Consider the following 16,149-nt stretch of genomic DNA (forward strand, 5'->3'; position numbering starts at 1 on the left):
TTTTGAGAGGATGTCTGAACAAGGTAATATGATAAAAAAATCCCTTTATTGTGCCATTGAACTAGTTGCAGCAAAGTTATGCTGTACAAGAATTATTCAATCCTAGAATATCAATTGCAATTGTCATGATTTAGTCTTTATTCATCATAGTTCTTTCGATTTACCCTACTTTCAAGTATATCTGTTATCACAATAGAGATATAGAGATTTATGCAGCTGTAATTTATCTTTAACAGAGCTGTTGATAATTTGTTTTGATTTTTTTTGGCAGCTGTGGATGCATGTGATAGTAGTCCTTGTGAGTATGGCGGAGAATGCACAAACTACTTCACATACTTCGTCTGCACCTGCCCTCCGGGACGATGGGGTCCCAGGTGTGAGAATGGTAAGTCATTGTTTTTTGGTTTTTTTTCGTTTTAAAAATGATTAGCAAAGTGATTTTAGTTTTGGAAATTTTTTTTTTTTAATTCAGAGTGTCTATAAAGGAGGCATTGGACTGAAATACACTCATGTTGAAAAGTATATAAGTATACGAGCACTGAACATATTTCAGTTCTGTATTATTTTGACTTATGGTATATCTTTTTTTTCATTTATTTATAGATGAATGATATATAAAGGTATTTTTAAGAAAATAATTTATGGGCGAGCTTTTGTGGAATGCAAAGAATGAATGTTAATAAAAAATTGAAATACCAAATATATACTTGTATAAAATATGTGCATTTGTGGTAAACAAATTCTAACTTTGAATTTCATCATGTTTTATTTTAGATTTTGATGAATGCACAAGTAATCCTTGCCTTAACAATGGATTCTGTGAGAATGGAAATAATACCTACTCCTGCACCTGCCAACGAGGCTTTGAAGGCGATCATTGTGAAATCAGTAAGTGAACATGTTATTGCAATGATGTCGATCATCAATATGATCATAATGTGATCATGCTCATTATGCTGTTCATTTTGGAGATGTGATAATATTACAAAAATGTGAAAATGAAAATTATGACTATAATGATACTTGTGATGATAGTAGAAAAACAGTGAGAACCAGGAAAAAATAGCAATAATGTCAACATGTATTACGATAATGATATTCATAATACTAAGTTAATAAATGGATGAGGATAGTATTGATGATGGTATTGATAATTTATGAAAACATAATTACAATTATTATGTTGGTAACTTAGAGTTTAAGCCACGATTAATCGCTAAAGTTATGGTAATGTTAACAGAAACATATAGATACAAAATTCGATTAAAGAATACTATGAATCTCCTCAGAAACTCTACTAACTGTAGGAAAAAAAACAGATGGCAAACATTGGTACTTCAATCTACTTAGTATAGATATTTGATAGTTATTTGATCATGTTTTCCTCATTTTTGAACAGACATCAATGATTGTGATCCAAATCCATGCCAGAACAATGGCATATGTACAGATGGGATCGACCGTTTCACCTGTACTTGCGATACTGGATTCACTGGACCTACATGTGCAGAGCGTAAGTATTCTCTATCTTTTTAAGATTTCAACTGATATAATATCCCTGAGTTAATTTCACAATCGATAATTTGTTATTATTGCGTGCACTTTTGTATAGTTGGGGTTTTTTTAGAATGAAAAAATTGCCTATAAATAAAAGCTCTTTGAGTTTCACATGCAAACCGCCTTTCCTTGTGTCTCTGAATAGATAAATCCACTCATACTTCATTGGTAAATTTCAGATAGCAAATGTCCCAACAACTATAACACAGTAAATTGTTTCTCCTGAATACTTTATTGTCTTGCCTGTGTACACTCTTTGTTTTTTGTTACAGTAATGGAGAATGATTTCACATGTAATTCTATATGTTCATTAGTTGATACAAGCAATGCTTGTATTAATTGAGCAAACTGTAAAAATCTCAGATAATGTAAATCTTTATTGTGATTTAAATTTGCTGTAATACCTTACTCATGCAACTCAAACTCTTTAATATTATAAATGATAAACAGTAATGAATAATGATTGACAATTATTGTTATTGTTATAATTTCTATTCAGTGCTTGATACATGTGCAAGCAACCCTTGTCTAAATGGAGCAACCTGTAACAATCTCTTCAACTCATACCAGTGCGTATGCCCAAGGGGGTGGAGTGGCACAAATTGTGAATCAGGTAGGTTGAATAACATTTATCTTTAACTGTTGATGTTAGTTGATTCCACAGAGTTTGGTTTATTCTATATTTCCTGATATATATCTTTATGGTTAATAGTCTACAGTTCTGCAGTTAATGGAAAGTAATAACAGGTTGTCGGGTTAAGTGTTTCCATGTAATGAATTCTTTAATTCATGTCTTACATTATATAGAGTATCTATCTTAGAAAGATTCGGCAGTATAACCCTGAAATCCTGTAATTCAAGATTCAAGGTATCAGTCAGGATAAACTTGTTATCTCTTTCATTCATGATGCATTACACTTGTTGATTAAATACTGGCCGTTGTTTTAAGAAATATATTCGCTGTGACACAATCATGTACTATTTTGCCAACACAAGAGTCATCTATTGCATTGTATCCATTTAACTTCCTGTATCTATATTACATATGTGTATATGGATTTTCTACTATATTTCCCTTTGTGTATCTTTATATCATCAGTTACGAGCTGCAATGTTGACTACTACCTGGAAGGATGTGCTGCTGTAGTGATCACTAGTCCAAATTATCCTGGAAGCTATGATGACAACAAAACCTGCTCCTGGCTGGTCATCTCCAACGAACGGAACCGCCTGCACATCCAGATCACAGACTTCATGACTGAAGACTCTTACGACACCCTGGAGATTGGAGGTGGCGCCCTCATCGGGAACCCAGTTTCCCTCTTCTCAGGTGGAGTGCTGTCGGGATCTGAAGAGCCTGTGAACTTCACCTCAGCTCAGACCACCATCTGGATGCGATTTATCACTGATCCCGATAAGAGTGAGAGAGGATTCAGAGCTGTGGTTACTGATCTTTGTGACATTGGTAAATAAATTTACTTTCAATGAACAAGCCATCATTTTATTTTTTATTTAAGTCAACAATCCTTGAACTTTTTTATACATATGGATACTTTTGAATGCAAGCTTCTGTCACCTCTTGAGGTTGGCTGGATCATGTCCTGGTGGTTCAGCATCAAACCTATATTTTACTGGTTCATATTTCAAATAGTTATCCAGTCCATTTTGGAAGCTGTGAACAATGGGTGCATTAACTAGGTCAAGACTATTTCAAGGTTTTCTCATTTTTATGTGGAAAGATTTCTTACCTTTCTTAGTGGCTGACCTTGTGATATACAATTTTTTATCATGAACTCTTGTAGGCATATGTACCTGACCCAGATCTGGCACTACCTCCTGGTCATATCTGTATCTAGATGAATATTTTATTATTTAATCACCAAAGTTACTAATTACCACTGAAAAATCTTGGTAAAATGTCTATTCAAAAGAGTTTGTAACGATTATAGACCCTATAAAAAATGTGGTTTTAATAATTTGGGTATTATTACCTATTATTACATACAACTCATTGGTTACCATTTACCTGAACAAGCTTGTGTCCTTTCCCCTTACTTTTCATCATTTAGACTTCCCGTGTGCAAGCAACCCTTGCCAGAATAATGGAGAATGTGTGAATACCAATGACAATCTCCAGTATTTCTGCAGATGTGCTCCAGCTTTCACAGGCGATAATTGTGAAATTTGTAAGTACAGTGTGTTTTTACTAAATTGAATAAACTTGAGAACACTTTCATATGTAGGTTTGATCACTATTTTCTTATAGAGAGGGGGAATGTCTGTTTTCAAATTTGAGTTATCTATAGATTCACTTTTATAGTTACATTATCATTGCAAAGATACCATTAGGATTGAAACAATTAAACAAATTATATACAAACTTAATGGTATTCAGTTCAGTTTGTTTTAGGATACAAATTATGAAAATAATGAAATTGATATTAGATACAAGAAAAGTATTGAATTACAACATGGAGCAGGTACAGGTTAACTTTGAGAGACTAAATAAAATATAAAAATCAAAATACATCACCAGTAATCAGAGGTGCGATAAAAGGTCTCAAAAATTTTGTTTTTAGTTGATATAGCCATATACCATTTTATGAACTCAATAGGATTGGTCTTATTATAAAGTGTTTAGAACACTGATATTTTATTCTAAATATCAAAGAAATGAAAGATATATGAAAACAAATAATCATCAATATGTATTGACATAAATCAATTTTTTTATTTTGTTTACTAACTTACCCTGCATTTAATCGCTATGTGTTTCAACTTTTCACAACTTATTATTTGACACCATTTCAACTTGAAGGAACAGATGGACATAAGTATATATAAGTACATATAAGTTGGACATTAATTTGCCTTCAAAACGTTTTTTTTTTGTAACTATGTAGTTAAAATTTGCTTCTTGTATCAGGTTCTTGGTTTAAAATTTTTGCAGCATGAAAGTGTACATCATTTTTCTTGTTCATATTATTCAGGACTATGCAGCTAGTTATTATTCATCTTCTTTGGTAGCTTTGTAATTTGAGGGTATCAGTAACTGCATGTATTTTCCTCTACACACATGAAACTTTCGAGAAAGTGTGTAATCAACACTTTTTAATGGATTATGCATGATGGATATCAAAAAAATATTCCTTTGCATAGTGTAAAACTTCTTTCAATCATGAACATCAAATATATATCCTTTTGAACCCGCTTCCATTGGTTTTGGGTATGCAAAAAAAATTAGTCAATAGAGATTTTATGATGAGGCACATTAAATTGTATAATGTCTAATATCAGATTTTAATGGAGATTGTGGTTATGGTTATGGTGTTGATGGTGATGAAAGTATAGTCGGATGATTATTGATACATTGTATGAAGATCATTTAGATATGATTTTGTTATATGTCAGAAGTTTTTTTTATTACAACAAATAATGCAATTTCTTGAGATATTTGGTAACGGCTATTGTTTTATATACATGGATTTTTATGGTTGCTATTTCACTGTATCTATTGTTAAAGAACACAATAATGAACAGCATTGATTTCCAAATAACACTGTTGTAATTTTCTCTTTGCAAGTTTTGGTTCCATCATATATTTTTCTCTTTTTTAAGCTGTGCCAACACCTTGTGATAGCAACCCCTGCCTAAATGGAGGCAGCTGCTTCTTCAATCCAGCCACTGATCGGTTTGTCTGTGATTGCCCTGAGGGTTGGACAAGCACTAATTGTGAAGAAGGTATGCTTAAGATGATGGAGGTGGTAGTAGTTGGTGGTGGTGGTGGTGGTGATGATGATGATGATGATGATGATGATGATAATGATGATAATGATGACGAATGTGGTAAATATGAAAAAGAAGATGATGATAGTGATGGTAGTTGTGAAGATGCCAGTGTTGGTGATGATGATGAAGAAGATGGTGTAGATTTTGGTAGTGGTGGTGAAGATGCTTGAGGTGGTGGTGATGGTGATTGTGGTGATGGTGATTATGATGGAAATGATGGTTGCAAGTCCTAGAAGTGATCAGATGATAGTAATTGTTGAGTTTGTGATAATACAAGAGAGCAGTAAATAGAAATAGCAATGATGATTGTGACCGTGGCAGCGATGATGATAATAATGGGGATAGCAATGATAGTGATGATGAGTATGATGATATTGATATTGATAATCGTTGTGTTGAAAAGAAAATGTAATTGTCTAAATTGCATTGTGATGCTTTTGAATGATGTTTATGTATTAAGTCTGACTAAACCTTTTATTATGCATAAAATATTTTTTATCCTCTATTTTTTCGGTACAATTTTTCAGAAATCATGATCATGTGCCCTGAGGGTTATTGCTTGAACGGAGGAACATGTGCTATTGATGTCAATGAGCAGCCACAGTGTAGCTGTCCAGAAGGATATGTCGGTGACAGATGTAACATAGGTGTGGCCACAATCCTTTATTATAAACTTCCCTCTGAAAAAAATTGATATTCCTCTCTGACAAACTTTAAGTATGCTTTCTTATGCAACCTTCAAATATAGAAGAGATATCTTGCTTATTTCTAAATTTCATGACAAAAACATACATGTCTTTAAAATTCTGAAAAACTCACCAACACACACCTAAAAATCCTTTATTGACAAAAAATTATATCAATTTTTTATATTGAAGATAAAAAGAACGCTCCAAAATTGCAAATTTAGCTATCATATGCAAAATATCCATGTTAGATACAACTCATATTTTTTCAGACACTGTAGGTCACTTTAATCATATTTTCCTTGAATTTTAATATCACTTCCAAGTTCAAGTTTAATGGATACATATGATGGCAAGCAAAATTTGAATTACATTCAGACCTTCAATTGAAATATATTTGTCTCCATCTGCAAAGATAGTATTGTTTATGTTTACTATATTAATATCTACAGTAGATGTAAATATGTTCATTATGTGGAAGAGATTTTGTGGGTCTTCCAATTTATTAGCAAGAATTGGTATAACTGATACGAGAGTTAGAATAAATATTGTCATGGTCATGGACTGTAAGATAATCATAATGTTCTTCAACAGTGTCAAAAATGTGAATTAAGAATACAAATGCTACTCTGTATTTGTGTTATCTGAAACTGACAGAGTTAACTAAAGTATTATGTCTACATAGTGGTGATTCCAAACAAAAAAAATCTCCTTTTTAGAGAACTTTTTTACCTACATCTAGAGTTAATGGTATAGGCCATTCAGGAATATTCCAAGAGTCAATTTCACTTCCAGCCTCCTCAAAGTAAATATTGAACAGTTTCTAGCTAATAAAGATATTATCCACCCCCCCTCCCGGAAAAAATGGTAATGATATTTTACAGTTAAAATATTTTTCCTGCAATTCATTCACTCTGGTACATGAAGAACAAATAATTTAAACTTTTAAGTTATATTTGCCATTGGCTAGTGAAGCATAGCTTTGGAAAGAGTTATCAGAATTAAATGTACTTCTAACATGTTTTCCGAAGCAAGTTTCTGAAGTATGATGTGATATATTTTCATTGCAGAACAATGTCCTCCTGACTACTGTGGTGTGAATAGTATCCAGTGCTTTGTTGCCAGTGCTGGTGTTTACTCATGTCAGTGCACAGCAGGTTATACTGGATCACAGTGTGAAACAAGTATGTATACCATTTATTTCAATGTCCAATGTAACTTTTTTCTTTCTTATTCTCTATCTCTCTCTCTATCCCTCTCCCAAGATTTCCTTTCTCTCTTTGTTCATTTGTAGCGAAAATCTTAATGTATAAATGCTAGCTCAGTTGCTAGAGCTTGGGTTCGGATTCCGATGACCTAGGTTTGATTCCCACTTGGTGCACTAGAGCCCCTTTTGGAAGCCATTAATCCTCATTACCAGGTCCCTAAGTGAGGACATTGGTCCTCTGATTGCTTGCTTACAGGCATTCATGTTGTCTTTAAAGAAATCACCATTTACCATTCATATGTACATCAAGTTTGTGAATCATCATATTTCCTTTGCATAGTAATTGGGCAGTGATTAATTAATGTTGAGAAGAAAATATATTTACCAAATAAAATTACCAATGCACCAAGGGCTATATCAATAATATACAGATAGCGCCAGAGTATTTTGATATGGTCAAGCGCAAGATGACTAAAATGTGAATTAATTTCAAATTAAATGATAGTAAATATGCACGTGTATAATTACATCCCCCTCACTCTCTTGCATACCCGCTGTTTGTACTCTCTATCAAATTTCCATTCATTTGAATGCAGCCTTTTTAGGGGTCTGTGCCTTCCAGAATTTTTACACTCATGTAATGTTCCATTTACTCCTTTAATGAGCATGCATGATGAAACACAGGAAGAGGGCTACCCCTTCTGCCCCATGTAAAACTGATCTGCTTATTCATACCTCTCTGTCTCATATTCTTTTTTTTTGTCTGTAGATATTGATGAATGTGGAAGCGACCCATGTCAGAACAATGGTGTATGCATAGATGGTATGAATGGCTATGAATGCCAGTGTAATGACATGTTCAGAGGTAGCAATTGTGAAATACCTTCAAGTGAGTATCATAAGCTTTTCTCTCTTTGTATTGTCTTGTGGCGCTACTTTATGATGGTTCCAATTATTGTCTTTTTGACATCCAAAGCAATTGCAGTCATATCTTCACACATGACATCACAAATTCTAATGTCTTTTTGTAGATTGCAGAAGATATTTGAATCAATCCTAACTATGGAAAGTCAGCAATGTCATTCTATGAAATTAAGAATCACCCTGAATAAATATTTTCAGAATAGATTACATCATGTTGTTGTAACATTGATTTGACCAACAAGCATGCCTTGTCCTGTTTACATATGAAGAACTGTGGCATCGCCTGATTTCCATACTAGGGATTATTTCTAAATGTCTCTTGAGACTTCAGTTAATCATATCTCATTAATACAAATAGTTTCTGGTACATCTGGGATGATATGAGAAGTTTCATATCCTGCTCATCCCCACAAAGGCAGGTTTTATCACTATTGTCCCCAATCAAGAAGTTATACAAGGTGTCCTTGAAGTTGTTGAAACAGGGAATATTTATGTGTATATTTTGAAGAATGGTCATTTCCAAGATATGAAAAATTAATCATAGCTATTTGTACTTCAGTTACAATAACATAATTACAATATTGAAATAAGAGATGAGTTCCATGAAAAAGTCTAAATATTGTCAATTCGAATCGACGAATATTTTATTTCGTTGAATTTGATTCTTTGATTGTGATAAGTTAATCGCCTATTTTGCAAAAATCATCAACATACTTGAATGCTTAATTTGTTTTCAGATGCTTGCATTGGAAACGAGCCATGTGAGAATGGAGCTGCCTGTATGGCTGATACTAGCGGTGTCAATGTGTGTGTTTGCACTCCAGGCTTTGAGGGAACCCTCTGTGAAACTCGTAAGAAATATATTCTTTCTAATTATTTAGAGACAATAATGATTTCAGGATATTATTCATGCCTGCATTCAGATTTTTTTAATTAATTAATGATCCTACAGGTTATCATTATTGTAGCCATCAATCCTGCCACCATGAAATAGATTTTTCTGATTCCTACACAACCATTATTTTACTTACCATCACCATCAAAATTGACATCAACTTAGACATCAATATCAGCCTCGACATCGAGTTCACCATTACGACTATCACCATTATAGAATTACAGAATAGTCTCTGTTCTACCATTTGGACAATGTGATTCTTGCCTTCACCAGTACATTGATTACTATTACTGAAAATTTTATTGCATTCTTACCGTTACTACAGCCATCAACGAATGTTCAAGCAACCCATGTAGGAACAACGGAGTGTGTATAGATAGTCTCAACCGATATGTCTGTGTGTGCAAAACTGGTTTTACAGGAGACGACTGCTCAGAAACTTGTAAGTTCACATGATTTTGTCAAATATCCTAAATAAGAAGGAGGATGAGAGAGAAAAGAGGAAAAGGAGGAAGTGGAAGAGGAAGAAAATGAAGAGGAAGAAGAAGAAAAGGGGCCGAGGACGGATGGAGTAGAAGTAGGGAAGGTAGAAAGAAGTAGAAAAGGGAGAGGAGAAAATACATGTATTTGATTTTATTTACTGCTGTTTGTTTGACATTTTCATTTCAACAATACATTTGTGTTTTTTTGACAACATAAACTTACAATTAGAACAATAGTGAAATTTCATCTGTAAACATTGTATGTATAAACTATTATCAATTATCTGTCTCTTACAGCTGATGGTAATAACAACAACCTTCCCCAAGCTGATGCGAACAATCTCCTTATTGAACCCTGGTGGATAGCTTTAATTTGCTTGATTGGCCTCCTCTTTGTCATCTTCATTATTGTATGCCTCTGCACTATGAAACGACAGGACGATCTAGACAAGAAGAAACTAATGGCACTCAGTGCATAGAAGATGGAATGTTACCAGACCAGGCTTATGCGCTACACCAGTTGATAAAATGCATGAAACATTAAACGTCATGAGCTTTGACCTTTCCTGGACTTTACAAGAACAGCTTTTAATTGAATTATCGTGATCAGTGGAATGGGACTAGGTCTTTGCAATTCCTCCTGCAAAATAATGTTGAACTTGTTTTTATTAAATAGAGCAGATGAGAAATTATGAAAGTCATTTTAAAGACACTATAATGCTACAAGAAAATATTATTGCATTATATGTTAAATGCTCCACCTTTTTCTAAATTCGAAAATGCATAAACATACATGGAAATAAATTTGAACCACAGTTCATTGTGTGCTTTTGAAGTGATTTATCATAAATTCTGTAAATGGAATAATTATATTTAATTACATGCAGCATGTCCTTCAAAAATGTCTTTCCACTAAACAATTTCAAAATCAAATATTCTCAATTGAGTGCTCAGAACTAAAAAGCCCATACAATTTTCGTAGTTTCTATTTTACTTTAATTGGTTTTGCTTCAGTAGTTTTAATTAAACAGTCTTTAATGTAAGTGCTTCAATGCTTTTTAGCCGGGCTTACTAATAGTTGCGCTCTGTATCTTCAGGCATAAAGCACTATATAAATCCAGCTATCATTATCATTGTTATAAAATTAAAGGTCAGCATGTCCCTCCTTGGAACATATCCAAGATTTGACTGAAGAAATTTCTCAGACCTGATAAGGCGAATTAGGCCATCACCATGATTTTAAAAATGATAAGAAATTCCCACTGTAAAGTTAATTGATGAAGGTATACATCACCCAATACATGATAAATGTTGATTTTTGACAGTGATATTATAGGGATACAATAAAAAGAAATACAACAAAAGATGTTCATTGAAGGACTATATAACCATGAGTAGAGCACATAGAGCAAAAATTATCAGTGGAACTTAAATTTGATTTGTTTTCATTTTAAAAGTTAATAAACCTGATCTTATAAAATAATAAAACAAGAATGCAGTATGAAATTGAAGCAGAGGATAAAGTAAGCCTATTTGATAGTCTATATTTGCAGTATAGTGCGACTGGAAATGGGCCATAAAGCAATGATGTTATGAAGGCATTTTAATTCAAAACTAATGACCGATACCTATACTATATTTATAGAAAGTACAAAATTGATTGGGCTTTTTAAATCTCTAAACTCAAGTGAGCATAAAGCTTGAATTTTGTAATTATTCAGAAGTTGATGATAAAGCCATTTTATTCGCCCGACACACTGTATTTGCCCCAGCTATCGAGCATTAATGATAAATGATTTATTTTATAGAAAGTGTCCACTATGTCAGATGTTGATTTAAAAAGATTGTTAACATAAGTATGTTTTTTTGTACTGATTACGATGAAAATCTGGTAATTTTCAGATGCAAGTTTGAACGTCAGTGCCGGACATTGATTACAAAAACTCAATGGTGATTGTATTCTTATAGAAAAAGGTGGTTTTGTGTAGATGTATTGAATATTTTTTCTTGTGATTTGGCTAGAGTGTGTTGAATCTATCTATCTATGGCATATAGTCAAACGGAAAATGTTGATATGAGGGAATATATTCCTAACAGTATGTATTCATCAAAGTTAATAGGTTTTATCAAAAGTAAGTATTCGAGAAAAGATATATATCTAAAATGGATTGGGTAATATCAGACTAAATTGAAAGAGGTAGTTTTCCTTACAACTTACAATTTTCAATTATGTTAATTGTTGATATGCAAACGCTTCACCAAATTTGATAAAGATTATTTGTTTATCTTGCATTGCTGTTGGTTCTTTGTTGTGTTTTTGGGGTATTTTTTTTAACTGTCTGATAATGATATTACCATTGCTGTATTTAAATAATGCATGCTTAATCAGTATTCCAAATTATGGCAGTGTCTTTCGAAATCAAAATAGCTTTCAAAGAAAAGCAATAATTATCCTCTTTCTCGTTTTTCATCTCATATTAGGGGCATACTTGATTAAAAACGCAATTTGTTTTCCAATCAACCGGGCTCAAGTGCCTTGTAATTTGTTCATTTTAAAGTTATTGATTGTAATTCATCAATAAATCTATTCTTTCATGTTCAATGATGATATATTTTTTTCCAAATTTATTATTTTCTTTATTGATTACTATTATTTGTGTTTGTATTTTTAAAGTGAAATTAATTTACATTTAATGCGAATTACTTGAAAATAAATTTCATCATTGCCCAATAGTCTTTCATATGGGAATTAGAGGTTGCGCAGTCGACTTGATTAAACATTATCTTGATTTTTGAACATTACACTTAGATTAGATCTTTAATTAAATTCTACTTCAAAACATTCTGATAATTTGCACTTATTCTCTATATTCTGATCTTAGTGTGCATTGATGTATGTGAAATATGCATTTTCCTTTTCGCGTTTAGTAGTTTTACTTTTTTATTTCGTCTGGGAAATTTGTGTGTCATGAAATTCTCATTCTTTTTTGCATTAATACGACAATTATTTATACATATGTTGATCTTGTAGATCTGTAATTTCACTTTCTCAGCGTCATAAACTTTTACATAATGGAAATAATTTTCGCTTTTACTGAAATTTGAGGCTATGTAGTTAAATTTCCTTTTCATTTTCCCCTTAGATTTTGAAATTTCTTTCTCTATTGTAGAACTTGATCATTTTAAGTCATTCATCACTTTACAATATATTTCAACGAAGTTATGAAATGTAATGATTTTTATATGAAAATAAACTTATGAATATTATAATTTCCATTGTTTGCTGTTATCCAATGTTTTCGTGTTGTATATCTTAAACATCGGGGCAATTTTATAAAGCAGGTCACATTGTGATTGAGGGACCCTCCTGAAATGATCATAGCTTAGTTTGGAAGTGAATTGTATGTGCTAGTCTTTTCTTGTAGACACACTTGTTAATCAAAGGTTAAATCAGGGTCTGTGCTTGCAGAATAAGTTCACACTGACGATAAGTCCGTTTGATAAAAGCAAACAAAAAACCATTAAGATATCAAATATCTGATGAAGTCCATCAAAGAATAAGAAAGAGTATGTTATTTTTTTCTCCTTTTTTAATTTTTGACGTATTGTGCGAGCAGCTCCCCCATCATATGAGATAGATACCATAAATATAATTTTTTTATGGAACATGATGAATACATGGTGGAGCTGCTTGTCACAAAACCAAACCTTTAACTTCGTTATTTCATCAAGCCTTCACCGATATATAGTTTTTCTCTATCTTTATGTTTTTACTTAAAAGAACTTATCATCAGGTTGAACTTCTCTTTTATTAAGAATAAAGAAAAGTAGGAATAGGACGTCGAAAAGGGTTGATTATGAAGATGAGGGACAAAAAGACAAATAATGGGAGAAAGAAAAGGAAAACAAAGCCGTAATGACGGAGAAACTAAAAGGTAAAGTAATTTATAGGCGAAACACGGGAAAGAAAAGGAGTGCAAGAGTGAAGAAAGAATGACCCAAAATACCCCAAGACAGAAAAATAAATGAGAGCTAGGGACAAACAGGGGGAGAGCAGCGGGGGGGGGGGGGGGCGGGGTGTCATAAGTTGGAAATCATGGTCGTCAACAAAGCACGTAAAAATGGTTGTGAGCCAAAATCAGGAAAATGTGATATACAGGCTTACTTGACAAGGGTACTATGATCGCCTTATTATATACTTGAGACATTATGATAATATTGGGTATACAGTGAAAAAATACTTATTTAGCTTCCTGACATCGAAGTAAGATTAATGTTTTTTATTGTTCTGATTGAAAGCCCATAGATGCTGAGCATGGGGTTCTCATGCGCGGTTTACAGACTAAAAGTTTTGGAGGGGCTTCTAGCTATATGAGAGCTTGTGAAATGGCCTATAGTGGGCAGCGAAAAGGAAGCTAGCCCCCCCCCCTTTCCTGGCTGAATAATATTTATATTATTATTTACGATAATGGGGACAAGACTGGGAATCAATGGTTCTTCGAAAATTTTCTCCCCGGTCACCACATTCCCTTATGATATTGAAGTCAAGCAGTTGTAGCACGTTATTGTGAACTTCCAAATACATCCACGACATCTTGAAATTCCTGAGTGGGATACTACACATGCAGATGGGTTGCAAAAGGACACGACCTCAGGATCACTGTCCTGTATATCACATAAGTCAACGCTAAATAATATTAGAGAAGTCAGTCAAATAAGCAGAGGTCCATCCTTAAAACGGCACCTGGTGTATACTGCCCGTTTTCCCTCTTTATCCAATGGGTCTAGTTTCTCGCTCGCCCACTTGCAAGTTAATTAGGCCTCACACATACACCCTCCATCCGCATTCTACTACCCCTCGAGATTTATATAGTGACATGAAAGAGTTTTTTATTTTCTAAGTCTTCCTCTTCACCTTATTTTACACTGTAAAAACTGTGGTGTTAAACATGACATCAGTTTGGTGTTAATAGGGGCTTGAACACCCTGAGGTATTATTACACCCTCGAGATTAACCATAACACCAAATAGTGTAAATGTAACAACCAAAGGTGTTGCAGTAACATGTACACCGGTTAACACCACAGTTTTGGCTATGTATTCACTTGTCTTCTTCCTTTTATTTTCCATCCGTCATCCCCCCCCCCGTTTGTTTTAATTTCTTTTATTCTACATATTATTATTCTTTTTAAAGCATAGACATGATTGGAATAATGCATTATTCAATACCTACTCATACATATATGGCCTACAATTTTTTTCTCTCTTTGTGGTGGAAAACGTAGAATGGCATCGTTATATATTCAATATATATATTATACAGTGCGTATTTACACTTAGAAAAAATCCTTTAAAATTATACATTTGTAATATCTTGAAGATTTTTCCACATTTTAGCATTGGAACAGATCCATTTAAGCAAATGACGATATAACTGTCAAAAATATTTCCGCTTGAGTGAGCACCACTAAATTTTGAAAATTTAGTGAAAAATGATTTGCGCAGCCGGAAGTTTGAAATAGTTATGCGAAAAAAAGTAGACCTTAATCATGAAGAACATGTGGAACTTAGCTAATAAAATTGATTTGAAGATATATTTTACCTTTTTAAACTTGTTTTCTGGCCCAAAGCACTTTGAAGAGTGCATTGCGCCCCACCCCACTCCCCCATCATGCACACACCGAGGCCATCGTGACGATATTTGCTTTACACTGAGCTGTGATTTACCGGCTTAGGCTTGATTTTCCTTTTGTTATTTATTGTCAAGCTTTGGAAAAGTGTGGAGAATTAAGTATTTAAGGAAATATGAAATGTAAACCCTCTTTAAATGATACAAACTTGGTGAAAAATGCTGGAGATGTCTGATAAAAAAATTGTTCAGATTCAGTGTCCTCAGATCCAGCTGGCACAAAAAGGGTAAAGGTTGTGCTTAATACGTGTTGAAATTTAAATTTGGGTGGCAAAATAGTTACAAAATGCTTGAATGTATCCGTTTTATTTCAATTGACCAAAAGTGCAAGAGAAATGTAGGTTCCTAAGAAATGTTTCGCAGGGTAAGTTTGATTTCGCCCTTTCCCCTTGACACAGCGTGAAAATGAGCATTTCTGCGCAAACAGATTTCTGCGAAAATGGACGTGCTCACTGAAGTGTAACATTCTGTCAAAACTTTTACTTTCATTGGATAGATGAGACCCAAACCCAAGATTATATGTGAAAAAATTACCCACATCTTGTAAATGTTTTTAATTCCCAGGGCTTTTTCAAAGTGTAAACTTTTTTTGGATACGTACTGTATATAGTTTATCTTGCGGGATGGCTTGTCACTTTGAGCTTTGTATCCCTGATGAAGACGTGAGGTTTGGGTCGAAAATTTGGAAAATGATTCAAAATAAACTTTGTTGGAACTGCAATGTATTACCTCTTTGTCTCTTATATATATATATATATTTATAAATCAGTTATCTAGAGATAAGGATTTTTAATGAGTCATTTTTAGCTTGGTTATACTGGAAGCCTGACTGCTGGGATCCACAGCACTCTTCCAAAACCTTGGGTAAAGGTAATTAGGTAATTACAGTACATGTATACTATTTGGTAGCTGCCTTG

At 33.4% G+C, this 16,149-nt stretch overlaps 1 protein-coding gene across 1 annotated transcript in view; it reads left to right on the forward strand.

The window, feature by feature from the left end:
- Positions 1–12,808, forward strand: part of LOC121408872 — a 120,577-nt gene extending 107,769 nt beyond the window's left edge. The window contains exons 118-130 of the mRNA XM_041600560.1: positions 272–385; positions 775–888; positions 1,400–1,513; positions 2,057–2,170; positions 2,657–3,022; positions 3,627–3,743; positions 5,176–5,298; positions 5,874–5,993; positions 7,103–7,216; positions 8,009–8,128; positions 8,901–9,014; positions 9,387–9,503; positions 9,841–12,808. Coding sequence (XP_041456494.1) covers positions 272–385; positions 775–888; positions 1,400–1,513; positions 2,057–2,170; positions 2,657–3,022; positions 3,627–3,743; positions 5,176–5,298; positions 5,874–5,993; positions 7,103–7,216; positions 8,009–8,128; positions 8,901–9,014; positions 9,387–9,503; positions 9,841–10,022 — 1,829 coding nt within the window. The 3' untranslated portion in view covers positions 10,023–12,808. The remainder of the gene's footprint in view (positions 1–271; positions 386–774; positions 889–1,399; positions 1,514–2,056; positions 2,171–2,656; positions 3,023–3,626; positions 3,744–5,175; positions 5,299–5,873; positions 5,994–7,102; positions 7,217–8,008; positions 8,129–8,900; positions 9,015–9,386; positions 9,504–9,840) is intronic.
- Positions 12,809–16,149: the final 3,341 nt, after the last annotated feature.

This window comes from Lytechinus variegatus, chromosome 2 (assembly GCF_018143015.1).
Source record: "Lytechinus variegatus isolate NC3 chromosome 2, Lvar_3.0, whole genome shotgun sequence".
NCBI classification, from domain to species: domain Eukaryota; kingdom Metazoa; phylum Echinodermata; class Echinoidea; order Temnopleuroida; family Toxopneustidae; genus Lytechinus; species Lytechinus variegatus.